General features: G+C 46.8%; 1 protein-coding gene across 2 annotated transcripts; it reads right to left on the bottom strand.

Annotated features, from left to right (window-relative positions):
• Positions 1-248: 248 nt before the first annotated feature.
• On the bottom strand, positions 249-27,519 carry LOC137534920 (zinc finger protein 585A-like). Of its 2 annotated transcripts, XR_011024386.1 has the most exons (14): positions 27,466-27,519; positions 25,814-26,039; positions 23,792-23,872; positions 23,556-23,706; positions 23,341-23,438; positions 23,013-23,205; positions 19,043-20,066; positions 11,705-11,930; positions 9,681-9,761; positions 9,445-9,595; positions 9,230-9,327; positions 8,902-9,094; positions 3,686-6,386; positions 249-777 (listed from the first exon to the last, which is right to left on the bottom strand). XR_011024386.1 is itself a non-coding variant. In XM_068256633.1 (13 exons), exons 2-13 carry the CDS (start codon positions 26,036-26,038, stop codon positions 5,368-5,370), a joined length of 3,540 nt encoding a protein of 1,179 aa, XP_068112734.1. In that variant the 5' UTR covers position 26,039; positions 27,466-27,519; the 3' UTR covers positions 3,586-5,367. The 2 variants fall into 2 exon arrangements, 1 of the variants encoding a protein (XP_068112734.1); XM_068256633.1 differs by lacking the exon at positions 249-777 and having other exon boundaries at positions 3,586-6,386.
• Positions 27,520-27,565: the final 46 nt, after the last annotated feature.

The raw sequence follows: 27,565 nt of genomic DNA, 5'->3' as shown, positions 1-27,565 counted from the left end.
CACCCTCTCTACCTAACAGTCGTATGGATGTGTTGGAGTAAGAGGGGCAGAGAGTAATTGCTCTGTCAAGGGAAGCCACCCCTCTATGCTGACTAATGGCCTATCAAGTCTTCAGGCTGACTTTGCTACACATTCAATCCAAATACAAAACAATTATCTAAAGTGAACCTCAAGTGAAAATAAACTCGTGCGATAATGAATTGTACCTGTAGTACGGATAAGAAATAGAGCATTAGTAGTACTGAAAAGAGTCTCATATTTTTATTTTCAGTTTTATAGCTTTATTGTAAAGGTTGCATCACACTGTCACAGCTGCTGTTTAAAATCCACACTCTGCCTTTTAAAGGACAACTGAAGTGAGAAGACTATGGAGGCTGCCATATTTGTTTACTTTTTAACACTGCCAGTTGCCTGGCTGTCCTGCTCATCTGTTTTAGTTTCCCCTCAGACTTCAAGCAGGCCACTGTTCTACCCCTGCTCAAGAAACCCTCCCTTGACCCCTCGCTACCCTCCAACTACCGCCCTATCTCCCTCCTCCCCTTTGCCTCAAAACTCGAGCGTCTGGTTCACAAACGCCTGACCCAGTACCTCAATGCCAACTCACTGCTAGACCCACTGCAATCTGGATTTTGGCCTGCCCACTCAACCGAAACTGCTCTCACCAAAGTGGTCAATGACCTTGCCTTAGCTAAAGCTGAAGGTAAATACTCCATTCTCCTCCTCCTTGACCTTTCAGCAGCTTTTGACACAGTAGATCATCCCCTACTCCTCCAGTCCCTCCAGTCCATGAAAGTATTAAACACTGTGGGAGGCGCCCCTAAGTCTCATATTATATAGAAAATCAATTGAACACAGATAAGCGTAATGCGTCTTACCTGTTATGGAGGCTCGGACACATATGGATCATATAAATCAAGTTTATTAATAGCACTATGGATTGGACAACGCGTTTCGCGACCACAAGTCGCTTCCTCAGGTCAAGTACAGTGCTTCAGAAGAAAAATAAGAACAAGATGGCGCTTAGGCTAAAACATCTCACTTCATATACAATAGTAAAATTGAAATAAAAATCACACAATATGCATGCATAAAATGAACTTCCGAGATCTGTACGCATAAGCATATACACTATAAGCACATGTATACATATGCAAGTGCCTATACACATCATCTCTAACTTCTAAAATTGTAAAACTATCCCTATATTATACAGGCATCTATAAGACATAATTGGCATAAAAATTCGGAACACTAACAGACATTTCAGTGTCGGGCTAGATTACCCTCTACACGGTGATCCGTTTTCATACCCATATCTACATAAAGTCTACTTCCAATAGCTTCTTATGATGGGCATAATAAATTATAATCCACATCACCTAAATTATAAACCATAATCTACAGTCACGCTCTTGTATCGCTATTAGGCTATCAGTGAAAGGTTACCATCTAGAGAGAGGGGAGCCATGCAGTGTTAGGGGTTACCATAGCAACCCAGACTGGTAAGGGGTCTGTATTTTAAGGAACGCTTGGTAGCACGGATGGAGCCAGTTATGCTGGCTAAAAGGAAGTGCCCAGGGGTTCCCCAATAGATAGGACTTGTAAGTTCTGATGGCCTCACAGGCAAATTAGGGGTGCAGGTGCGAACATGTGGCCGGGTGTAAGAGGCTGCGGAGTGGCTTACCTGTATAGCGGAGACATACAGCGTGGGCGCCATATGCGTCATACGTCTTTAGATCTGTACAGTTTTTCCGGATTCTAAGGAACTGGCCGAACGGTATGTTCTTCCTCAATGGTTTATAGTGGCTGCTCCTATAATCGATATATCCATTTGCGTCTACATTTTTGAAGTGGTTGCGTGTTTTAATAGCTCCATCTTCGATAAATAGTGCTACATCCAGGTACTCGATCTTTTGTTCGCTAGAGTTTGATGTAAATGAAATACCCCATGTGTTGTCATTCATGTAATTTACAAATTTATTGGTTGAATCGAAATCACCATCCCAGATCAATATGAGGTCGTCATCCTGTTGTTATTATATATTTATCATATTATATATATATATATTTTTTTTTATAATTAATTTTTATATTTTTTATAATTATTAAGTCTTACCCACAAGACTAACTTTGAAAGGGATGATCACCCTACCAAAATACGAGCACAACCAATATGGCCCCCAAGATAGGATGGCCACATACAAGATGGCCACCCCCAACACTTCCCCCTACTATAGGGAAGGGATAGCGCCACACACAAGAGGGCCGCCACATGTAGTGAGAGCAGCCACACACAAGATGGCCGCCGTTCGTAGTTAGAGCGGCCACACACATGATGGCCGCCGTCTGCAGTTAGGGTGGCCACACACAAGATGGCCGCCGCTCGTATTCTTTCCCTTACGCTGACGCACTTCCGTCGGATGTGACGTCACGAGGTTCCCGGACTCCCGCGCACACGAGCTGCAGTCTGCGGCCATACATCTTTTAAAAGGGATGCGAAACCTACCGCGCATATGGCGCCCACGCTGTATGTCTCCGCTATACAGGTAAGCCACTCCGCAGCCTCTTACACCCGGCCACATGTCCGCACCTGCACCCCTAATTTGCCTGTGAGGCCATCAGAACTTACAAGTCCTATCTATTGGGGAACCCCTGGGCACTTCCTTTTAGCCAGCATAACTGGCTCCATCCGTGCTACCAAGCGTTCCTTAAAATACAGACCCCTTACCAGTCTGGGTTGCTATGGTAACCCCTAACACTGCATGGCTCCCCTCTCTCTAGATGGTAACCTTTCACTGATAGCCTAATAGCGATACAAGAGCGTGACTGTAGATTATGGTTTATAATTTAGGTGATGTGGATTATAATTTATTATGCCCATCATAAGAAGCTATTGGAAGTAGACTTTATGTAGATATGGGTATGAAAACGGATCACCGTGTAGAGGGTAATCTAGCCCGACACTGAAATGTCTGTTAGTGTTCCGAATTTTTATGCCAATTATGTCTTATAGATGCCTGTATAATATAGGGATAGTTTTACAATTTTAGAAGTTAGAGATGATGTGTATAGGCACTTGCATATGTATACATGTGCTTATAGTGTATATGCTTATGCGTACAGATCTCGGAAGTTCATTTTATGCATGCATATTGTGTGATTTTTATTTCAATTTTACTATTGTATATGAAGTGAGATGTTTTAGCCTAAGCGCCATCTTGTTCTTATTTTTCTTCTGAAGCACTGTACTTGACCTGAGGAAGCGACTTGTGGTCGCGAAACGCGTTGTCCAATCCATAGTGCTATTAATAAACTTGATTTATATGATCCATATGTGTCCGAGCCTCCATAACAGGTAAGACGCATTACGCTTATCTGTGTTCAATTGATTTTCTATATAATATGAGACTTAGGGGCGCCTCCCACAGTGTTTAATACTTTCTAATACCCCCACTACGTGGGGTCATACTTACTGTAAGTCCATTATAGTAGTATTCTTTTCCGGGAGCGGCGACCGACAAGGCCGAGTGGAGACGGTACTTCTCCACACGTTTTGATGGTGGTTGCCTAGCTAGCAACCCAGAATTGTGAGTATATTTCTTCTGCATTAGATCATCTTACGCTACGGTAATACACGATATCGGGCTCCCGGTGTCCCTGTGTTTTTTGTCTCTACTAGCCCTACCTCCAGTCCATGGGCATTCCCGACCTCGCCCTGACTTGGCTTTCATCCTACCTCTCCAACTGCTCCTTCACGACCGCCTTCAATGAGTCCCCGTTCACCCCCAACCACCTCTCGGTGGGAATCCCCCAAGGCTCGGTCCTTGGCCCCCTACTGTTCACCCTATACACATCCTCCATTGGCAAGGTTATCTCCTCCATGGGTTTTAACTATCATCTGTATGCAGATGACACCCAGATCTACCTCCACACCCCTGACATATCCTCCACTACCATGGACAATGTCTCCTCCTGCCTATCAGCCATCTCCTCCTGGATGTCTGCTAGGTTCCTGAAACTAAATCTAGACAAAACTGAATTTATGATCTTCCCACCCTGGCCATCCATGAACCTCCCAGATGTGAATGTCACTGTTAACCACACTACCATTCGCCCTACTTCTCAAGCCCGCTGTCTGGGTGTCACCCTGGACTCCGCACTCTCCTTCACTGCCCACATCCAAAACCTCACAAAGTCCTGCAACTTCCACCTTCGGAACATCTGTAAGATTCGCCCTTTCCTGACCTCTGCCACCACTAAACTCCTCATCCATGCCCTAATAATTTCCCGCCTTGACTACTGCAATGCCCTTCTGTCTGGTCTCCCTATGACCCGAATAGCCCCACTGCAGTCCATCATGAATGCGGCAGCCAGAATTATCCACTGCTCCCATCGCTCCACCACGGCGGATCCCCTCCTTGAATCCCTCCACTGGCTTCCTATCCAGTCCAGAATCAGATTCAAGATACTGTGTCTGACTTACAAATCTGTCCACAAAACCTGTCCAACCTATATTTCTGATCTTACTCAGAGATACAAACCTAGCCGCTCACTCCGCTCTTCCAATGAACTTCGCCTGACCGCCCCCCCCGCATCACCCAGTCCCATGCACGCCTCCAGGACTTCTCAAGAGCTGCTCCAACACTATGGAACTCCCTACCTCCACCCATTAGGGCAACCCCCTCCTTCAACATCTTCAAGAAGGCCCTCAACACTCACCTTTTCACTCTGGCCTACTACCCCTCACAAGTGCTCTAAACCCACAGCTGAACTCTGGTCCCCTACCTTTCGTGTCCTTACCTCTCCCTCTAGATTGTAAGCCTTTGGGCAGGGTCCTCCTCCTTTTGTGTCCTACCTGATCATGCACCTCCATTACTGTGAACCCATGCTATGCATCTGAGTGAACCTAAATTGCCTAATCTCCATGCTACCATCCAGTGACTGACTAAGCATTACCTTGTAATCATACTGTGCTGCATGATCTGGTCTTTCTTGTATTCCCGTATTGTCATATTACTGTATGTCACCCCTAAATATTGTTTGTAACCTAAACTAATGTCCAGCGCTGCGTAATATGTTGGCGCTTTATAAATACAATAAATAAATAAATGACTTGATTTTCCCAAAACAAACCTTTATAAAATACTTTTAGGAAGGAGATCATTTGTGCCAAAACATTTTCCACAGTATAACCAGGATCTATATACAGTACATGTTCTTGTGTCTAAGAAGTGTTTGTTTCTAACTGAAATATTTCCCACTCTCTGAACAGGAAATAGTCCATTCACACATTTGATATAATTTTTTTTTCTCCTAGGAAAGAAACCTCTCTCATTGACACATTACTTGGAAAAGCGCAACAGATGCTCACCTATGATGACTTCTCTCATGAGTAAAAAGATGTATTTTTTGACTGAAAGATTTCCCACAGTCTGAACAGGAAAATGGCCGCTCACCAGTGTGAATTCTCTGGTGTTTTACAAGGGATTCTCTGTAAATGAAACATTTCCCACACTCTGAACAGGCATAAGGGTATTGGCCCGTGTGAGTTCTCTGGTGCACAACAAGGTCTACTTTATAAATGAACAATTTTCCACACTCTGGACAAAAGAATGGCTTCTCACCAGTATGCACCCTAAAATGACGTACGAGGCCTGAGCTCTGTGAAAAGCTTTTGTTGCATCTGGTACATGAAAAGCGCCTCTCACCAGTGTGAACTGCCTGGTGCCTAACAAGGTCTGGGTTTGTTTTGAATGATTTCTCACACTCTGAACAAGGATAGGGCCTCTCATCAGTATGATTTCTCTGGTGTCTGATGAGCCCTGATTTTGCCATAAATGGTTTCCCACACTCAGAACACATATAAGGCATTCCACTGACGTGTACTTTCTGGTGAGCAACAACATCTGAGTTTGTCTTGAACATTTTCCCACAATCGGTACAAAGATAAGGCCTCTCGCCACTGTGAAACCTTTGGTGTCTATCAAGTTCTGATTTGTAACTAAAACATTTCTCACACTCTGAACAAGACAATGGCTGTTTCTGTGAATGACCCTTCTGATGGGCAACAAGAGCCGTTTTGAATTTGCTGCATTCAGGGCATGGAAATCTCTGACCGTCTCTGTGCGATGTATCACCAGACATTTCCTCCAGAATGGATGGATCTGTTGCTGTATTGGCTCTGTGACATCGCATATGGATGTCTGAGAAGACTGTCTGTGATTTGTCATAAGACTCCTCACCACTAGAGGGAGGCGTTCCTCTATCCGCACTGTAGATTTCATGCTGTGTGTATCCGGTAAGCGGAAGCTGTGTGACATCATTAACCATTGCATCTGGATGTGGCATAAGATGCCCCTCTGAGGGGTTCCCGACATACTGTCCATCTGTTGAGAAAAATGTTAATGTTTCATGGTATGTAATCAGGAGTCATGCATGTTAGTCTAGTAGTCATTAATGCTGCATTCACATCCTAAAGCAGTGTTCCCCAATCCAGTCCTGGAGGCCCATCAACAGTGCATGTTTTGTGGAAAACCACAGAAGTAGTTAATCAGCTCTGCTGAGCCACTAATTACCTGACCTGTGTTTGTGGTTTCCTGCAAAACATGTACTGGTGGTGGGCCCTGAGGACAGGGTTGGGGAACTCTGTCCTAAAAGGCTAGATGAACAACAACAAAAAACTCTGCAGGTTAGGACTCTGCACTCTTCCTGTAGGAGGGGTAACTCTGCAGGTCCGGAATCTGGACTCTTCCCATAGGTGTAACTCTGCAGGTCAGAACTCTACACTCTTCCTATAGGAGGGGTAACTCTGCAGGTCCGGAATCTGGACTCTTCTCATAGGAGGTGTAACTCTGCAGGTCAGAACTCTGCACTCTTCCTATAGGAGGGGTGACTCTGCAGTTGTCCTATAGGAGGAGTAACTCTGCAGTCCAGGACTCTGCGGTCTTCCTATAGAAGGGTAACTCTGCAGGTCCTTATTTCATCCAGGATATCACTGAAAGAACTTGGAATATGTATAAGTATGGACTGCAGCCTGAATCACATCAACTTAGTGGCAGATCTTAATAACTGAAAAAACACTAGAATACACTATAAGCAAATCATGCAGATCTCTGGAGGAAGCATGGCGATACCAAGCTGAAAAGACCCTTAAGTCTTCTAATAATAGGAGTATGAAGGGAGAGTGTAAGTAGCACATAACCCGCTCCAATTAAACAGCATCACCAACAGACCAAGAGAATGTCTACAGGTCAACTATACTACCTATAATGGGGGCAACTGTACTAACTACCTATACTATCCTGGTTCGAATCCCAGCCAGGGCACTATCTGCAAAGAGTTTGTATGTTCCCTCCGTGTCTGCGTGGGTTTCCTCCGGGCACTCTGGTTTCCTCCCACACTCCAAAAACACACGGATAAGTTAATTGGCTCCCCCTAGAAAAAACAAATTGGCCCTAGACTACAGTACTTACACTACATAATATAGACATATGGCAATGGTAGGGATTAGATTGTGAGCTCCTTTGAGGGACAATTAGTGACAAGATCTATATATATATATATATATATATATACACACTGTACAGCGCTGCGTAATATGTCGGCGCTATATAAATACTAAATAATAATAATACTGTGGCAACTATACTACCTATACTGGGGGCAACTAAACTGGCTACCTATACTGGGGGCAACTATACTAACTACCTATATTGGGGCAACCATACTACCTATACTGGGGGCAACTATACTAGCTACCTATACTGGGGCAACTATACTGGCTACCTATAGAGGGGGCAACAATATTGGCTACCAATACTGGGGGCAACAATATTGGCTACCTATACTGGGACAACTATACTAGCTACCTATACTGGAGGCAACTATACTAGCTACCTATACTGGGGGCAACTATACCTGGCAGCAAAAAGCCTAGAATTGGCCCTGACAGAGCTCAGGTGCACATCAGCTTTAGGTACAGTGGTAGTTTGTGAGGGGGAGGAACTGCACCTTCTCCTTTGCAAGGCACCTCCCCACTAAGGCTGACAGGTAAAGGGTGCTGGTAATGGACTCAGTAGGGGAGCCACACACCAAATGCTGTTCTGTTATACTGATGAATAGATATGGGCCTTTCATATGGTGTACAGTATCTCCTCCTCATTTGTTGGTACTATGATGTTATACTGAGGAATGGAGATGGACCTTTCATATGGTGTACAGTATCTCCTCCTCATTTGTTGGTGCTATGATGTTATACTGAGGAATGGAGATGGGCCTTTCATATGGTGTACAGTATCTCCTCCCCATTTGTTGGTGCTATGATGTCATACTGAGGAATGGAGATGGGCCTTTCATATGGTGTACAGTATCTCCTCCTCATTTGTTGGTGCTAGGGTGTTATACTGAGGAATGGAGATGGGCCTTTCATATGGTGTACAGTATCTCCTCCTCATTTGTTGGTGCTATGATGTTATACTGAGGAATGGAGATGGACCTTTCATATGGTGTACAGTATCTCCTCCTCATTTGTTGGTGCTATGATGTTATACTGAGGAATGGAGATGGGCCTTTCATATGGTGTACAGTATCTCCTCCTCATTTGTTGGGACTATGATGGTATACTGAGGAATGGAGATGGGCCTTTCATATGGTGTACAGCATCTCCTCCCCATTTGTTGGTGCTATGATGTTATACTGAGGAATGGAGATGGAGCTTACATATGGTGTACATTATCTCCTCCTCATTTGTTGGTGATATGGTGTTATACTGAGGAATGGAGATGGGCCTTTCATATGGTGTACAGTATCTCCTCATTTGTTGGCACTATGATGTTATACTGAGGAATGGAGATGGGCATTTCATATTGTGTACAGTATCTCCACCTTATATTTATTACTCACCATTTCCAATATTCAATAATTCTTCCTCTTTTATTGTCCTTTTACCCTCCATGGACTGCTGATCATGGTTTACATAGATATCTTCCTCATTAACAGCTACAATCATAAAATTCTCCTTCACAGAATGCTGATCATCTCTGATATGCATCTCTTCTTCCTCTTTAATTTGTGTTTTGTTGTTAAGATCCTTCCTCTAAATACAAATAATAAGAAATGATAAGGATGGATAATATATAAACATTACACAGTGTGATAGAATTATAGTGTGACAGATTGATATAGGCTCATAGAGGTCAGTTTTGAGTTGTAGTCCCTCAGTCCCACCCACCTGATAATGGTGGCGGGTGGTGAGATCTTCCTGTGGACAATCCCGGGGATAAGGAGGACCTGTACTTCTCTCTGGTGGGCTCCTGTTACTGGATCCATCTGTAGGAAACACACATTGACTGAATACACTGTCTTTATGCGATTATCAGATGATGGGGATCTAGGTCGACCCTCCGTATCGCTCTCTTATATAAGTGAATGAAATTCTCCTCTTACCCAGTGATGTGAAGGGCGGTTGATTCTCCATCATGTCGTCCTCGACGAGGTTCTTCTGTCCTTCTAAATTCTGTCCTTTCTCCGTCACATATTCCTCTTCTTGTAACTCTTCTTTAATAACAATAATTTTAAAATCAGTCTGGCTTTCACTCTGAAAGAAAACGTTATGATAAAAGATGGCCAGGAAATGTATAGATCATTTTATAACCAGCACTGTTTATCCATGGAGTTTCTACCTGAGGATGAGGTGGGATCTCCTGATCTTCCATCACAATGTTCTTCTCCTGATCCTGCTGCCCATCCAGATGTTTGGCCTCCTGCAGGAAATTTGGCATCAAGAGATATAATATAGAGAAAGGGATCATTCCTTAAGGCTGCTTGCACACTAAGACGTTGCGTTAGGTGCCACGTTAAGGTCGCATAACGTGCACCTAACGCGACGCCTGGTGCTCTTCGTTGTGGACGTCAGAGTGAGCCGCGTTGTACAGCTCACTCTGGCGTCCGTGATGCCGTGATGCGTACTCTTGTGCGCATGCATCATCATGTGGTCCCGCCGGCCAATCACCGCACAGAGCGGCCGCTCCTGAAAGTAAACACTGCACGTCACAACGTGCAGTGAATATTAATTAGCCATGTGCCTGGCCGCTCTCCGCTCCTCCCCAACATGACTGCGCATGTGCAGACAGTCTAACGCGGCTTAAGCCGCTCTAACGCCGTAGCATGCTGCACTTTCTTAAGAACGTGCAGCGTTACATGTAATGCAACGTGGGCTGTGTGAACAGCCCACTTGTGTTACATTGCTGTGCGTTGGGGAGCATTACAGGCTGCACTAACGTGCGCCTGTAACGTCTTAGTGTGTAAGCAGCCTAAAAAAATACAAACAAATTCAGCAGAATCTCATCAATTTTGCAAAACAAGTACAAAGCTACAGACAAGTCTTTTTTTTCCTAACACATATGGGACATGGTTGTTTGATTTGATTGCTGTTCCTGATCTTGTGTTGTGTGTGTATTCCTACTATGTCTGATGTTAAAGGACATCTGAGCTGAAATGTTAAAGATTAAACCTACTTACCTGGGGCTTCTTCCAGCCCCAATAGTCTATCTGGCCTCTTGGTGTAGTTCTGCTGCCTTTTTGTGTGCTGCTAGAACCTCTGAAAGATTGCCGACTACAGCTATGGTCTATTGGGCTTGCGTGGGTACGTCCGCACCTCTCTCGATTGCACTGCCGTAGCTGGGAGTGTTCTGTGCTTGCACAGTTCGCAAAGACTTGCCTGTGCCAGACACAGCTGCACACTATTTCCTGTGAGGAACACGTAGTGAGATAAGACAACACTCTATAGACTCACAAAGAAAATACACTGATATGCATGTCTAGAGTTTAACAATCTCGTACTTATCCTTAATCATCTGTACTATAAGCCCTATACATGCTGTCCCTTAAAGAGAACCCGAGGTGGCATCAAATAATAGAAATAGTCACTTACCTAAGAATGGGGACTTCCAGAGGCTTCCAACATCCTCCTCCAGACCACCGCTGCTTTAGGACCCTCCTGAAGTCCGCACCTGCACTCCTCTTCATGCATAACCGCGGCCGTACTGCACCTGCGCTATATGAGCGGTTTCGGCTTTATGTGCAGGCACAGCCGTACTTGTGCAGGAGCAACACAGCTGCCCTCATACACAGCCAGGCACGTAGTCATATGAGCAAATCTGACAAGCTTTTGTAAGATAAGTTCAGGGAGTCAAAGGGTGGCAATGAGGGGGGCCAGGACGACGTAAAAGGTAAGTATGTTATTTTCCTATACACCCATACACAAACAGATCCATGTGTAATGGCTCATACACACGGGGTACGGCTGTCGCCGTTACCATGTGGCACAAGCGTGTTGCGGCGACAGGTCGCCCGTGTGTATGATGTGCGCGGCCCGAACTGTCGCTCAGAGCTGTCGCCAGGATATTGACTTGTTCATTTGCCGGCAACAGCTGTCGCTAGTCCGCCGTGTGTATGCGGACTAGTGACAGCAACTCCACACACAATGTATGGAGCTTCCGGCGTTGGGAGGAACCTTCGGCGACAGCTTCCGCCGCATCTCTGCCTTTGGACAGAGATGTGTAGGCAGCTGTCGCACGGGCGGAGCTGTCGCACGCGCGTTCCCTATGCGCTAGCGACTAGCCACTTTTGTCCCCCATGTGTATGTAGCTTAAGCCTGTACACCTTATGCCCGCCTGACACATCAGATAGTGGACTGATCCCTCACCTCTCTCATGATCATCCTCGCCCCATGAGGCACAACCTTGCATGGAGCTCCACACCGAGGGCGATTGACGGTCACTTTATATTTCTTCCACTTTCGAATAATTGCGCCAACAGTTGTCACCTTTTCACTGAGCTTCTTGCTAATGGTCTTGTAGCCCATGCCATCCTTGTGCAAGTCTACAATCTTGTCCCGGACGTCCTTTGGCAGCTCTTTGGTCTTGCCCATGCTAATGGAGAGATTGTAATGTAAGAAATGGATTTTGAGCTAAGATCAGGTGTATCTGTAAAGCCTGATCCACACCTTCAGTTTTCTTTAACCAATTTTAACAACAATAACATTTCTATATTATTTCTAACATTTCTACATTTTCTCCCATAGGGCTCAAAGCGCTTAGGCTCTCTCAGCTTCAGTAGTTTGTAGTAGGATGAAGTATTAACGCAATAAAATTATATTTCTGCAAATGCCAAACTGAACAGGTGGGTTTTCAGTCTGGATTTAAAAACATCCAGAGATGGAACTGTCCTGATCTCCTGAGGTAAGGCGTTCCATAATGTAGGAGCGGCATGACAGAAAGCTTATTTCCTTCCATCCCACCCACAAACACATGCTCCCCCTACCCTGCGGTCTCTGGAATGCCAGATCCGTCCGCAATAAACTTACAGCAGTCCACGACCTCTTCCTCTCCAAATCCCTCACCATCCTCGCACTCACTGAGACATGGCTCACCCCCTCTGACTCTGCCGCAGAGGCTGCCCTCTCCTACGGGGGGCTTCACCTCAGTCACACCCCCAGACCAGACAATAGGACCGGGGGAGGGGTGGGTCTGCTCCTCTCACCATCCTGCACCTTCCGTGTCCTCACCCCACCTACCTCTCTACAATTCAAATCATTTGAGGCCCACACCATCCGCCTCTACCACCCCCTCTCTGCCATTGTTGCGGTCTTATACCGCCCTCTGGGCTCCACCCTACAATTTCTCGATGACCTTGCCTCCTGGCTCCCTCACATCCTCTCCTCTGACCTCCCCACCATCATCCTTGGGGATTTCAATATTCCCATCGATGAAGCCCAGAGCTCCGCTGTGACCCGGCTACTCACCATTGCCAACTCACTTGGACTAGTACAACACGCCAACACCCCCACTCACACTGCAGGTCACACTCTCGACCTTATATTCACTAAATCCACCACCATTGCACACCTTGACATCGCACCCTTTCCACCCTCAGACCATCACCTTCTCACCTTCAACCTCCTCACGGAAGGCACCTCTAAATTAGCCACCCACCCACCTGGTCGATGGCAGCGAGATCTACGCAAGCTCAACCCTAGTGTCCTTGCTGACCCCCTTCATGCCCTCTCCTCCACTCTCCCCACCCTAACCTGTCCTAATCTCGCAGCAGCTCAGTATCGCCAAACTCTCTCATCAGCCCTAGAGAAAGCTGCTCCACCAATATTTCGCCGCAACCGACCCCCAGCCCTGGCGCACTACCCATACTCGCAACCTCCAGAGGAAAACACGCGCCACTGAACGGAAATGGAGAAAAACTAGACTTAACCAGGATTTCCTACAGTACAAGACCAACCTGCTGCAGTTCCACACTGCCCTTGCTCATGCGAAGCAGGAATACTTTAGCAAGCTCATCGGAGCACAAGCTTCCAACCACCAGCGTCTTTTTGCCACTTTCAACTCCCTGCTTAAACCCACCCCCCCACCCTCCGTTTCCTACCTCTCTGCCACAGATTTAGCCACCCACTTCACCAACAAAATTGTCTCCATCCGCCAGGAAATATCCAATCTCCTATCTTCACCTCCAACCCCCTCCCACCCAACTCCTCCTCCACCCTATCCTCCCCTCACATCCTTCCCTCCTACTATGACCGAGGAAGTCAACCACCTACTGCAGACTTCCCATACCACTACTTCCCCCCTTGACCCCATCCCTTCCGATTTACTCCAGCCTCACTTCACGGAATTGGTCCCAGTCCTCACTACCCTGTTCAACCTCTCCCTATCCACAGGCACCTTCCCCTCAGACTTCAAGCAGGCCACTGTACTACCCCTGCTCAAGAAACCCTCCCTCGACCCTTCGCTACCCTCCAACTACCGTCCTATCTCCCTCCTCCCCTTTGCCTCAAAACTCCTTGAGCGCCTGGTTCACAAACGCCTGACCCAGTACCTCAATGCCAACTTACTGCTAGACCCACTCCAATCTGGATTTCGGCCTGCCCACTCAACCGAAACTGCTCTCACCAAAGTGGTCAACGACCTTGCCTTAGCTAAAGCTGAAGGTAAATACTCCATTCTCCTCCTCCTTGACCTGTCAGCAGCTTTTGACACAGTAGATCATCCCCTACTCCTCCAGTGCCTCCAGTCCTTGGGCATTCACGATCTCGCCCTGTCCTGGCTTTCATCCTACCTCTCCAACCGCTCCTTCACGACCGTCTTCAATGAGTCCTCTTCCACCCCCAACCACCTCTCGGTGGGAGTCCCCCAAGGTTCGGTCCTTGGCCCCCTACTGTTCACCCTATACACATCCTCCATTGGCAAGGTTATCTCCTCCATGGGTTTTAACTATCATCTGTATGCAGATGACACCCAGATCTACCTCCACACCCCTGACATATCCACCACTACCATGGACAAGGTCTCCTCCTGCCTATCAGCCATCTCCTCCTGGATGTCCGCTAGGTTCCTGAAACTAAATCTAGACAAAACTGAATTTATGATCTTCCCACCCCGGCCATCCACGAACCTCCCAGATGTGCATGTCACTGTTAACCACACTACCATTCGCCCTACCTCTCAAGCCCGCTGTCTGGGTGTCACCCTGGACTCCGCACTCTCCTTCACTTCCCACATCCAAAACCTCACTAAGTCCTGCAACTTCCACCTTCGTAACATCTGTAAGATTCGCCCTTTCCTGACCTCTGCCACCACCAAACTCCTCATCCATGCCCTCATAATTTCCCGCCTTGACTACTGCAATGCCCTGCTGTCTGGTCTCCCTATGACCCGAACAGCCCCACTGCAGTCCATCATGAATGCGGCAGCCAGAATTATCCACTGCTCCCATCGCTCCACCACGGTGGATCCGCTCCTAGAATCCCTCCACTGGCTTCCTATCCAGTCCAGAATCAGATTCAAGATACTGTGTCTGACCTACAAATCTGTCCACAAAACCTGTCCAACCTACATTTCCGATCTTACTCAGAGGTACACACCTAGCCGCTCACTCCGCTCTTCCAATGAACTTCGCCTAACCGCCCCCCGAATCACCCAGTCCCATGCACGCCTCCAGGACTTCTCAAGAGCTGCTCCAACACTATGGAACTTCCTACCTCCACCCATTAGGGCAGCCCCCTCCTTCAACATCTTCAAGAAAGCCCTCAAAACTCACCTTTTCACTCTGGCCTACTACCCCTCACAAGTGCTCTAAACCCACAGCTGAACTCTGGTCCCCTACCATTCATGTCCTTACCTCTCCCTCTAGATTGTAAGCCTTTGGGCAGGGTCCTCCTCCTTTTGTGTCCTACCTGATCATGCACCTCCATTACTGTGCACCCATGCTATGCATCTGAGTGAACCTAACCTGCCTAATCTCCATGCTCCATCCAGTGACTGACTAAGCATTACCTTGTACTCATACTATGGTGTGTGATCTGGTTTTCTATTATTCCTGTATTGTCATATTGCTGTATGTCACCCCTAAATATTGTCTGTAACCTAAATTAATGTTCAGCGCTGCGTAATATGTTGGCGCTTTATAAATACAATAAATAATAATAATAATAATAATAATAATAATAATGGAACTGTCCTGATCTCCTGAGGTAAGGAGTTCCATAATGTAGGAGCGGCATGACAGAAAGCTCTGTGACTACAAGTTTTCCGGTGGACTCTGGGTATGACTAGATTATTAGAGCCTGTGGATGTTATGGCCAATACTCACGGGCTACAAATGTTGCAGCGACAGGTCGCCCGTGAGTATGCGGCGTTGCCCGGGCGCGCACCCCGAACTGTCGCTCATCGCTGATGTCGCCGGGCGATTGAACCGCTCAATCGCCTCGCGACAGTCGCCGCCGCAACTCCGCCACAACTGTCGCTAGTCCGCGTGAGTACGCGGACTAGCGACAGCAACAAGATAAGTTATACATTGGGCTTCCGGCGGGGAATGATTCCAATTAAGCATCATCAAGAAGAGAATAAAGTAAAAGAATTATGTGAGGTGCAGTGCCTTCAGGCAAAACTCCATAGTGGACAGGAATAGCCAAAAGGTCAGAACCTCTGCAAGTTGCGATAGGCCATGTGATGGCTCCACCCACCAGATGTCTACTTCAATAACTCGGGGATTTCAATATTCCCATTGATGAAGCCAAGAACTTAGTTGTGACCTGGCTACTCACCATTGCCAACTCCCTTGGCCTAGTGCAAACACACCAATACCCCCACTCACACTGCAGGTCACACTCTCGACCTTATATTCACTAAATCCACCACCATTTCAGACCTTGACATCGCACCCTTTCCACCCTCAGACCATCACCTTCTCACCTTCAACCTCCTCACGGAAGGCTCCTCCAAACTGCCCGCCCACACACCTGGTCGATGGCAGCGAGACCTACGCAAGCTCAACCCTCGCGTCCTTGCTGGCCCCTCCATGCCCTCTCCCCACCCTAACCTTTCCTAATCTTGCTGCAGCTCAGTATCGCCAAACTCTCTCATCAGCCCTAGAGAAAGCTGCTCCACCAATATTCCGCCGCAACCGACCCCCTAACCCCCAGCCCTGGCGCACTACCCATACTCGCAACCTCCAGAGGAAAACACGAGCCACTGAACGGAAATGGAGGAAAACTAGACTTCACCAGGATTTCCTACAGTACAAGACTAACCTGCTGCAGTTCCACACTGCCATTGCTCATGCGAAGCAGGAATACTTTAACAAGCTCATTGGAGCACAAGCTTCCAACCCCCGGCGTCTTTTTCCACTTTCAACTCCCAGCTTAAACCCACCCCCCACCCTCCATTTCCTCCCTCTCTGCCACAGATTTAGCCACCCACTTCACCAACAAAATTGTCTCCATCCATCAGGAAATATCCAATCTTCACCTCCCACCCCCTACCAACCAGCTCCTCCTCCACCCTATCCTCCCCTCACCTCCTTCACTCCTACTACCACCGAGGAAGTCAACCACCTACTGCAGACTTCCCATACCACTACTTTCCCCCTTGACCCCATCCCTTCTGATTTACTCCAGCCTCACTTCACAGAATTGGCCCCAGTCCTCACTACCCTGTTTAACCTCTCCCTATCCACAGGCACCTTCCACTCAGACTTCAAGCAGGCCACTGTACTACCCCTGCTCAAGAAACCCTCCCTTGACCCCTCGCTACCCTCCAACTACCGCCCTATCTCCCTCCTCCCCTTTGCCTCAAAACTCGAGCGTCTGGTTCACAAACGCCTGACCCAGTACCTCAATGCCAACTCACTGCTAGACCCACTGCAATCTGGACTTCGGCCTGCCCACTCAACCGAAACTGCTCTCACCAAAGTGGTCAATGACCTTGCCTTAGCTAAAGCTGAAGGTAAATACTCCATTCTCCTCCTCCTTGACCTTTCAGCAGCTTTTGACACAGTAGATCATCCCCTACTACTCCAGTCCATGGGCATTCCCGATCTCGCTCTGACCTGGCTTTCATCCTACCTCTCCAACTGCTCCTTCACGACAGCCTTCAATGAGTCCCCGTTCACCCCCAACCACCTCTCGGTGGGAATCCCCCAAGGCTCGGTCCTTGGCCCCCTACTGTTCACCCTATACACATCCTCCATCGGCAAGGTTATCTCCTCCATGGGTTTTAACTATCATCTGTATGCAGATGACACCCAGATCTACCTCCACACCCCTGACATATCCTCCACTACCATGGACAATGTCTCCTCCTGCCTATCAGCCATCTCCTCCTGGATGTCCGCCAGGTTCCTGAAACTAAATCTAGACAAAACTGAATGCATGATCTTCCCACCCTGGCCATCCATGAACCTCCCAGATGTGAATGTCACTGTTAACCACACTACCATTCGCCCTACTTCTCAAGCCCGCTGTCTGGGTGTCACCCTGGACTCCGCACTCTCCTTCACTCCCCACATCCAAAACCTCACAAAGTCCTGAAACTTCACCTTCGGAACATCTGTAAGATTCGCCTTTTCCTGACCTCTGCCACCACTAAACTCCTCATCCATGCCCTAATAATTTCCCGCCTTGACTACTGCAATGCCCTTCTGTCTGGTCTCCCTATGACCCGAATAGCCCCACTGCAGTCCATCATGAATGCGGCAGCCAGAATTATTTACTGCTCCCATCGCTCCACCACGGTGGATCCCCTCCTTGAATCCCTCCACTGGCTTCCTATCCAGTTCAGAATCAGATTCAAGATACTGTGTCTGACTTACAAATCTGTCCACAAAACCTGTCCAACCTATATTTCTGATCTTACTCAGAGATACAAACCTAGCCGCTCACTCCGCTCTTCCAAAGAACTTCGCCTGACCACCCCCCGCATCACCCAGTCCCATGCACGCCTCCAGGACTTCTCAAGAGCTGCTCCAACACTATGGAACTCCCTACCTCCACCCATTAGGGCAACCCCCTCCTTCAACATCTTCAAGAAGGCCCTCAACACTCACCTTTTCACTCTGGCCTACTACCCCTCACAAGTGCTCTAAACCCACAGCTGAACTCTGGTCCCCTACCTTTCGTGTCCTTACCTCTCCCTCTAGATTGTAAGCCTTCGGGCAGGGTCCTCCTCCTTTTGTGTCCTACCTGATCATGCACCTCCATTACTGTGAACCCATGCTATGCATCTGAGTGAACCTAAATTGCCTAATCTCCATGCTACCATCCAGTGACTGACTAAGCATTACCTTGTAATCATACTGTGCTGCATGATCTGGTCTTTCTTGTATTCCCGTATTGTCATATTGCTGTATCTCACCCCTAAATATTGTTTGTAACCTAAACTAATGTCCAGCGCTGCGTAATATGTTGGCGCTTTATAAATACAAAAAATAAATAAATGACTTGATTTTCCCAAAACAAACCTTTATAAAATACTTTTAGGAAGGAGATCATTTGTGTCAAAACATTTTCCACAGTATAACCAGGATCTATATACAGTACATGTTCTTGTGTCTAAGAAGTGTTTGTTTCTAACTGAAATATTTCCCACTCTCTGAACAGGAAATAGTCCATTCACACATTTGATATAATTTTTTTCTCTCCTAGGAAAGAAACCTCTCTCATTGACACATTACTTGGAAAAGCGCAACAGATGCTCACCTATGATGACTTCTCTCATGAGTAAAAAGATGTATTTTTTGACTGAAAGATTTCCCACAGTCTGAACAGGAAAATGGCCGCTCACCAGTGTGAATTCTCTGGTGTTTTACAAGGGATTCTCTGTAAATGAAACATTTCCCACACTCTGAACAGGCATAAGGGTATTGGCCCGTGTGAGTTCTCTGGTGCACAACAAGGTCTACTTTATAAATGAACAATTTTCCACACTCTGGACAGAAGAATGGCTTCTCACCAGTATGCACCCTTAAATGACGTACGAGGCCTGAGCTCTGTGAAAAGCTTTTGTTGCATCTGGTACATGAAAAGCGCCTCTCACCAGTGTGAACTGCCTGGTGCCTAACAAGGTCTGGGTTTGTTTTGAATGATTTCTCACACTCTGAACAAGGATAGGGCCTCTCATCAGTATGAGTTCTCTGGTGTCTGATGAGCCCTGATTTTGCCATAAATGGTTTCCCACACTCAGAACACATATAAGGCATTCCACTGACGTGTACTTTCTGGTGAGCAACAACGTCTGAGTTTGTCTTGAACATTTTCCCACAATCGGTACAAAGATAAGGCCTCTCGCCACTGTGAAACCTTTGGTGCCTATCAAGTTCTGATTTGTAACTAAAACATTTCCCACACTCTGAACAAGACAATGGCTGTTTCTGTGAATGACCCTTCTGATGGGCAACAAGAGCCGTTTTTGATTTACAGCATTTGCTGCATTCAGGGCATGGAAATCTCTGATCGTCTCTGTGCGATGTATCACCAGACATTTCCTCCAGAATGGATGGATCTGTTGCTGTTTCGGCTCTGTGACATCGCATATGGATGTCTGAGAAGACTGTCTGTGATTTGTCATAAGACTCCTCACCACTAGAGGGAGGCGTTCCTCTATCCGTACTGTAGATTTCATGCTGTGTGTATCCAGTAAGCGGAAGCTGTGTGACATCATTAACCATTGCATCTGGATGTGGCATAAGATGCCCCTCTGAGGGGTTCCCGACATACTGTCCATCTGTTGAGGAAAATGTTACTGTTTCATGGTATGTAATCAGGAGTCATGCATGTTAGTCTAGTAGTCATTAATGCTGCATTCACATCCTAAAGCAGTGTTCCCCAATCCAGTCCTGGAGGCCCATCAACAGTGCATGTTTTGTAGAAAACCACAGAAGTAGTTAATCAGCTCTGCTGAGCCACTAATTACCTGACCTGTGTTTGTGGTTTCCTGCAAAAAATGTACTGGTGGTGGGCCCTGAGGACAGGGTTGGGGAACTCTGTCCTAAAAGGCTAGACGAACAACAACAAAAAAACTCTGCAGGTTAGGACTCTGCACTCTTCCTGTAGGAGGGGTAACTCTGCAGGTCCGGAATCTGGACTCTTCCCATAGGTGTAACTCTGCAGGTCAGAACTCTACACTCTTCCTATAGGAGGGGTAACTCTGCAGGTCCGGAATCTGGACTCTTCCCATAGGAGGTGTAACTCTGCAGGTCAGAACTCTGCACTCTTCCTATAGGAGGGGTGACTCTGCAGTTGTCCTATAGGAGGAGTAACTCTGCAGTCCAGGACTCTGCGGTCTTCCTATAGAAGGGTAACTCTGCAGGTCCTTATTTCATCCAGGATATCACTGAAAGAACTTGGAATATGTATAAGTATGGACTGCAGCCTGAATCACATCAACTTAGTGGCAGATCTTAATAACTGAAAAAACACTAGAATACACTATAAGCAAATCATGCAGATCTCTGGAGGAAGCCTGGCGATACCAAGCTGAAAAGACCCTTAAGTCTTCTAATAATAGGAGTATGAAGGGAGAGTGTAAGTAGCACATAACCCGCTCCAATTAAACAGCATCACCAACAGACCAAGAGAATGTCTACAGGGCAACTATACTACCTATAATGGGGGCAACTGTACTAACTACCTATACTGTGGCAACTATACTACCTATACTGGGGGCAACTAAACTGGCTACCTATACTGGGGGCAACTATATTAACTACCTATATTGGGGCAACTATACTGGCTAGCTATAGAGAGGGCAACAATATTGGCTACCAATACTGGGGGCAACAATATTGGCTACCTCCACTGGGGGCAACAATATTGGCTACCTATACTGGGGCAACTATACTAGCTACCTATACTGGAGGCAACTATACTAGCTACCTATACTGGGGGCAACTATACCTGGCAGCAAAAAGCCTAGAATTGGCCCTGACAGAGCTCAGGTGCACATCAGCTTTAGGTACAGTGGTAGTTTGTGAGGGGGAGGAACTGCACCTTCTCCTTTGCAAGGCACCTCCCCACTAAGGCTGACAGGTAAAGGGTGCTGGTAATGGACTCAGTAGGGGAGCCACACACCAAATGCTGTTCTGTTATACTGATGAATAGATATGGGCCTTTTATATGGTGTACAGTATCTCCTCCTCATTTGTTGGTGCTATGATGTTATACTGAGGAATGGAGATGGGCCTTTCATATGGTGTACATTATATCCCCCTCATTTGTTACTACTATGATGTTATACTGAGGAATGGAGATGGGCCTTTCATATGGTGTACAGTATCTCCCCCTCATTTGTTGGTACTGTGATGTTATACTGAGGAATGGAGATAGGCCTTTCATATGGTGTACATTATCTCCTCCTCATTTGTTGGCGCTATGATGTTATACTGAGGAATGGAGATGGACCTTTCATATGGTGTACAGTATCTCCTCCTCATTTGTTGGTACTATGATGTTATACTGAGGAATGGAGATGGGCCTTTCATATGGTGTACAGTATCTCCTCCTCATTTGTTGGTACTATGATGTTATACTGAGGAATGGAGATGGGCCTTTCATATGGTGTACAGTATCTCCTCCTCATTTGTTGGTACTAGGATGTTATACTGAGGAATGGAGATGGACCTTTCATATGGTGTACAGTATCTCCTCCTCATTTGTTGGTGCTATGATGTTATACTGAGGAATGGAGATGGGCCTTTCATATGGTGTACAGTATCTCCTCCTCATGTGTTGGTACTATGATGTTATACTGAGGAATGAAGATGGGCCTTTCATATGGTGTACAGTATCTCCTCCTCATTTGTTGGTACTATGATGTTATACTGAGGAATGGATATGGCCTTTCATGTGGTGTACAGTATCTCCTCCTCATTTGTTGGAGCTATGATGTTATACTGAGGAATGGAGATGGGCCTGTCATATGGTGTACAGTATCTCCTCCTCATTGTTGGTACTATGATGCTATACTGAGGAATGGAGATGGACCTTTCATATGGTGTACAGTATCTCCTCATTTGTTGGTACTATGATGTTATACTGAGGAATGGAGATGGACCTTTCATATGGTGTACAGTATCTCCTCATTTGTTGGTACTATGATGTTATACTGAGGAATGGAGATGGACCTTTCATATGGTGTACAGTATCTCCTCATTTGTTGGTACTATGATGCTCTACTGAGGAATGGAGATGGGCCTTTCATATGGTGTACAGCATCTCCTCCTCATTTGTTGGTGCTGATGTTATACTGAGGAATGGAGATGGACCTTTCATATGGTGTACAGTATCTCCTCCTCATTTGTTGGGACTATGATGTTATACTGAGGAATGGAGATGGGCCTTTCATATGGTGTACAGTATCTCCTCCTCATTTGTTGGGACTATGATGGTATACTGAGGAATGGAGATGGGCCTTTCATATGGTGTACAGCATCTCCTCCCCATTTGTTGGTGCTATGATGTTATACTGAGGAATGGAGATGGAGCTTACATATGGTGTACATTATCTCCTCCTCATTTGTTGGTGATATGGTGTTATACTGAGGAATGGAGATGGGCCTTTCATATGGTGTACAGTATCTCCTCATTTGTTGGCACTATGATGTTATACTGAGGAATGGAGATGGGCATTTCATATTGTGTACAGTATCTCCACCTTATATTTATTACTCACCATTTCCAATATTCAATAATTCTTCCTCTTTTATTGTCCTTTTACCCTCCATGGACTGCTGATCATGGTTTACATAGATATCTTCCTCATTAACAGCTACAATCATAAAATTCTCCTTCACAGAATGCTGATCATCTCTGATATGCATCTCTTCTTCCTCTTTAATTTGTGTTTTGTTGTTAAGATCCTTCCTCTAAATACAAATAATAAGAAATGATAAGGATGGATAATATATAAACATTACACAGTGTGATAGAATTATAGTGTGACAGATTGATATAGGCTCATAGAGGTCAGTTTTGAGTTGTAGTCCCTCAGTCCCACCCACCTGATAATGGTGGCGGGTGGTGAGATCTTCCTGTGGACAATCCCGGGGATAAGGAGGACCTGTACTTCTCTCTGGTGGGCTCCTGTTACTGGATCCATCTGTAGGAAACACACATTGACTGAATACACTGTCTTTATGCGATTATCAGATGATGGGGATCTAGGTCGACCCTCCGTATCGCTCTCTTATATAAGTGAATGAAATTCTCCTCTTACCCAGTGATGTGAAGGGCGGTTGATTCTCCATCATGTCGTCCTCGACGAGGTTCTTCTGTCCTTCTAAATTCTGTCCTTTCTCCGTCACATATTCCTCTTCTTGTAACTCTTCTTTAATAACAATAATTTTAAAATCAGTCTGGCTTTCACTCTGAAAGAAAACGTTATGATAAAAGATGGCCAGGAAATGTATAGATCATTTTATAACCAGCACTGTTTATCCATGGAGTTTCTACCTGAGGATGAGGTGGGATCTCCTGATCTTCCATCACAATGTTCTTCTCCTGATCCTGCTGCCCATCCAGATGTTTGGCCTCCTGCAGGAAATTTGGCATCAAGAGATATAATATAGAGAAAGGGATCATTCCTTAAGGCTGCTTGCACACTAAGACGTTGCGTTAGGTGCCACGTTAAGGTCGCATAACGTGCACCTAACGCGACGCCTGGTGCTCTTCGTTGTGGACGTCAGAGTGAGCCGCGTTGTACAGCTCACTCTGGCGTCCGTGATGCCGTGATGCGTACTCTTGTGCGCATGCATCATCATGTGGTCCCGCCGGCCAATCACCGCACAGAGCGGCCGCTCCTGAAAGTAAACACTGCACGTCACAACGTGCAGTGAATATTAATTAGCCATGTGCCTGGCCGCTCTCCGCTCCTCCCCAACATGACTGCGCATGTGCAGACAGTCTAACGCGGCTTAAGCCGCTCTAACGCCGTAGCATGCTGCACTTTAAGAACGTGCAGCGTTACATGTAACGTAACGTGGGCTGTGTGAACAGCCCACTTGTGTTACATTGCTGTGCGTTGGGGAGCATTACAGGCTGCACTAACGTGCGCCTGTAACGTCTTAGTGTGTAAGCAGCCTAAAAAATACAAACAAATTCAGCAGAATCTCATCAATTTTGCAAAACAAGTACAAAGCTACAGACAAGTCTTTTTTTTCCTAACACATATGGGACATGGTTGTTTGATTTGATTGCTGTTCCTGATCTTGTGTTGTGTGTGTATTCCTACTATGTCTGATGTTAAAGGACATCTGAGCTGAAATGTTAAAGATTAAACCTACTTACCTGGGGCTTCTTCCAGCCCCCAGGAGTCTATCTGGCCTCTTGGTGTAGTTCTGCTGCCTTTTTGTGTGCTGCTAGAACCTCTGAAAGATTGCCGACTACAGCTATGGTCTATTGGGCTTGCGTGGGTACGTCCGCACCTCTCTCGATTGCACTGCCGTAGCTGGGAGTGTTCTGTGCTTGCACAGTTCACAAAGACTTGCCTGTGCCAGACATAGCTGCACACTATTTCCCGTGAGGAACACGTAGTGAGATAAGACAACACTCTATAGACTCACAAAGAAAATACACTGATATGCATGTCTAGAGTTTAACAATCTCGTACTTATCCTTAATCATCTGTACTATAAGCCCTATACATGCTGTCCCTTAAAGAGAACCCGAGGTGGCATCAAATAATAGAAATAGTCACTTACCTAAGAATGGGGACTTCCAGAGGCTTCCAACATCCTCCTCCAGACCACCGCTGCTTTAGGACCCTCCTGAAGTCCGCACCTGCACTCCTCTTCATGCATAACCGCGGCCGTACTGCACCTGCGCTATATGAGCGGTTTCGGCTTTATGTGCAGGCACAGCCGTACTTGTGCAGGAGCAACACAGCTGCCCTCATACACAGCCAGGCACGTAGTCATATGAGCAAATCTGACAAGCTCTTGTAAGATATGTTCAGGGAGTCAAAGGGTGGCAATGAGGGGGGCCAGGACGACGTAAAAGGTAAGTATGTCATTTTCCTCTACACCCATACACAAACAGATCCATGTGTAATGGCTCATACACACGGGGTACGGCTGTCGCTGCGACCATGTGGCACAAGCGTGTTGCACCCGTGTGTATGATGTGCGCGGCCCAAACCGTCGCTCAGAGCTGTCGCCAGGATATTGACTTGTTCAATCGCCGGCAACAGCTGTCGCCGCAACTGTCGCTAGTCCGCCGTGTGTATGCGGACTAGCGACAGCAACTCCATACACAATGTATGGAGCTTCCGGCGTTGGGAGGAACCTTCGGCGACAGCTTCCGCCGCGTCTCTGCCTTTGGACAGAGATGTGTAGGCAGCTGTTGCACGGGCGGAGCTGTCGCACGTGCGTCCCCTATGCGCTAGCGACTAGCCACTTTTGTCCCCCATGTGTATGTAGCTTAAGCCTGTACACCTTATGCCCGCCTGACACATCAGATAGTGGACTGATCCCTCACCTCTCTCATGATCATCCTTGCCCCATGAGGCACAACCTTGCATGGAGCTCCACACCGAGGGCGATTGACGGTCACTTTATATTTCTTCCACTTTCGAATAATTGCGCCAACAGTTGTCACCTTTTCACCGAGCTTCTTGCTAATGGTCTTGTAGCCCATGCCATCCTTGTGCAAGTCTACAATCTTGTCCCGGACGTCCTTTGGCAGCTCTTTGGTCTTGCCCATGCTAATGGAGAGATTGTAATGTAAGAAATGGATTTTGAGCTAAGATCAGGTGTATCTGTAAAGCCTGATCCACACCTTCAGTTTTCTTTAACCAATTTTAACAACAATAACATTTCTATATTATTTCTAACATTTCTACATTTTCTCCCATAGGGCTCAAAGCGCTTAGGCTCTCTCAGCTTCAGTAGTTTGTAGTAGGATGAAGTATTAACGCAATAAAATTATATTTCTGCAAATGCCAAACTGAACAGGTGGGTTTTCAGTCTGGATTTAAAAACATCCAGAGATGGAACTGTCCTGATCTCCTGAGGTAAGGCGTTCCATAATGTAGGAGCGGCATGACAGAAAGCTCTGTGACTACAAGTTTTCCGGTGAACTCTGGGTATGACTAGATTATTAGAGCCTGTGGATGTTATGGCCAATACTCACAGGCTACAAATGTCACCGCAACACGCGGCGCGCGCGTGTTGCAGCGACAGGTCGCCCGTGAGTATGCGGCGTTGCCCGGGCGCGCACCCCGAACTGTCGCTCGTCGCTGATGTTGCCGGGCGATTGAACCGCTCAATCGCCTGGCGACAGTCGCCGCCGCAACTCCGCCGCAACTGTCGCTAGTCCACGTGAGTACGCGGACTAGCGACAGCAACAAGATAAGTTATACATTGGGCTTCCGGCGGGGGGAGGCGCAACAGCGACAGCTTCCGTCGCATCAGTTGCCAGGTCCCTCCGCCGTGTGTATGCGTAGGGACCTGGCTCACGTGTGCTGGCGACAGGCCAAAAAGTTTCCCGTCAGTATGGGCCATTAGATTGCAGGGATAGCTACGCAGCTGCAACATTTCTTTCATGTATCCAGGGCCCAGATTGTGTAGTGATTTAAATGTCAGTAGTCCAATCTTGAATAGGAGCTCCACTTTATAGGTCGCCAGTGAAGGGAGCACAGAACCGGTTTTATGTGGCATTGAGGAGGTTATTCTGTGTGTAGAACACAGCATGAGTTAGAGTTAGGCATGGGAAAGGGGGGGGGGGGGGGGGGATAGGCACCTACAAGGGAAGTTAGAGTTAGGCATGGGGGGAGGGCTAGGCACCCACACAAAGGGTTAGAGTTAGGCATTGGGTGCGGGTAGGGCAAGGCACCTACAAGGGGGAAGGGGGGTTAGAGTTAGGTAGTAGGTGGGAGGTAGGGCTAAGCACCTACAAGGGGGGGGGTTAGAGTTAGGTATTAGGTTAGGTCTCCTTCCATATAAATACAGTTACTGCTGTACATAATAGCTTTACTCATACCTACTATATTGCCATTGTAAAAGTTGCCCATACCCGTGTCTGTACTAATCTCCCTCACTGTAACCTATCCTACAATCTGTGCAATGGCCAACAGGCATAAATAAATGTACTAGTATAAAAATTAAAAAGTACATACAATAATCTCTTACCTCCTTTACTGCCAGTCTCTACTATGTCCTCCCTTTACTTCCTGTCACTTCATTTCACTCCACCACTTCCTGGTTCAGCCCCACCAGTTCCTGTCTGCGT

This window comes from Hyperolius riggenbachi, chromosome 10, assembly GCF_040937935.1.
Source record: "Hyperolius riggenbachi isolate aHypRig1 chromosome 10, aHypRig1.pri, whole genome shotgun sequence".
In the NCBI taxonomy this organism is placed as follows: Eukaryota; Metazoa; Chordata; class Amphibia; order Anura; family Hyperoliidae; genus Hyperolius; species Hyperolius riggenbachi.
The sequence above is the reverse complement of the archived record's forward strand: the minus strand, read 5'-3'. Positions and strand labels throughout refer to the sequence as shown.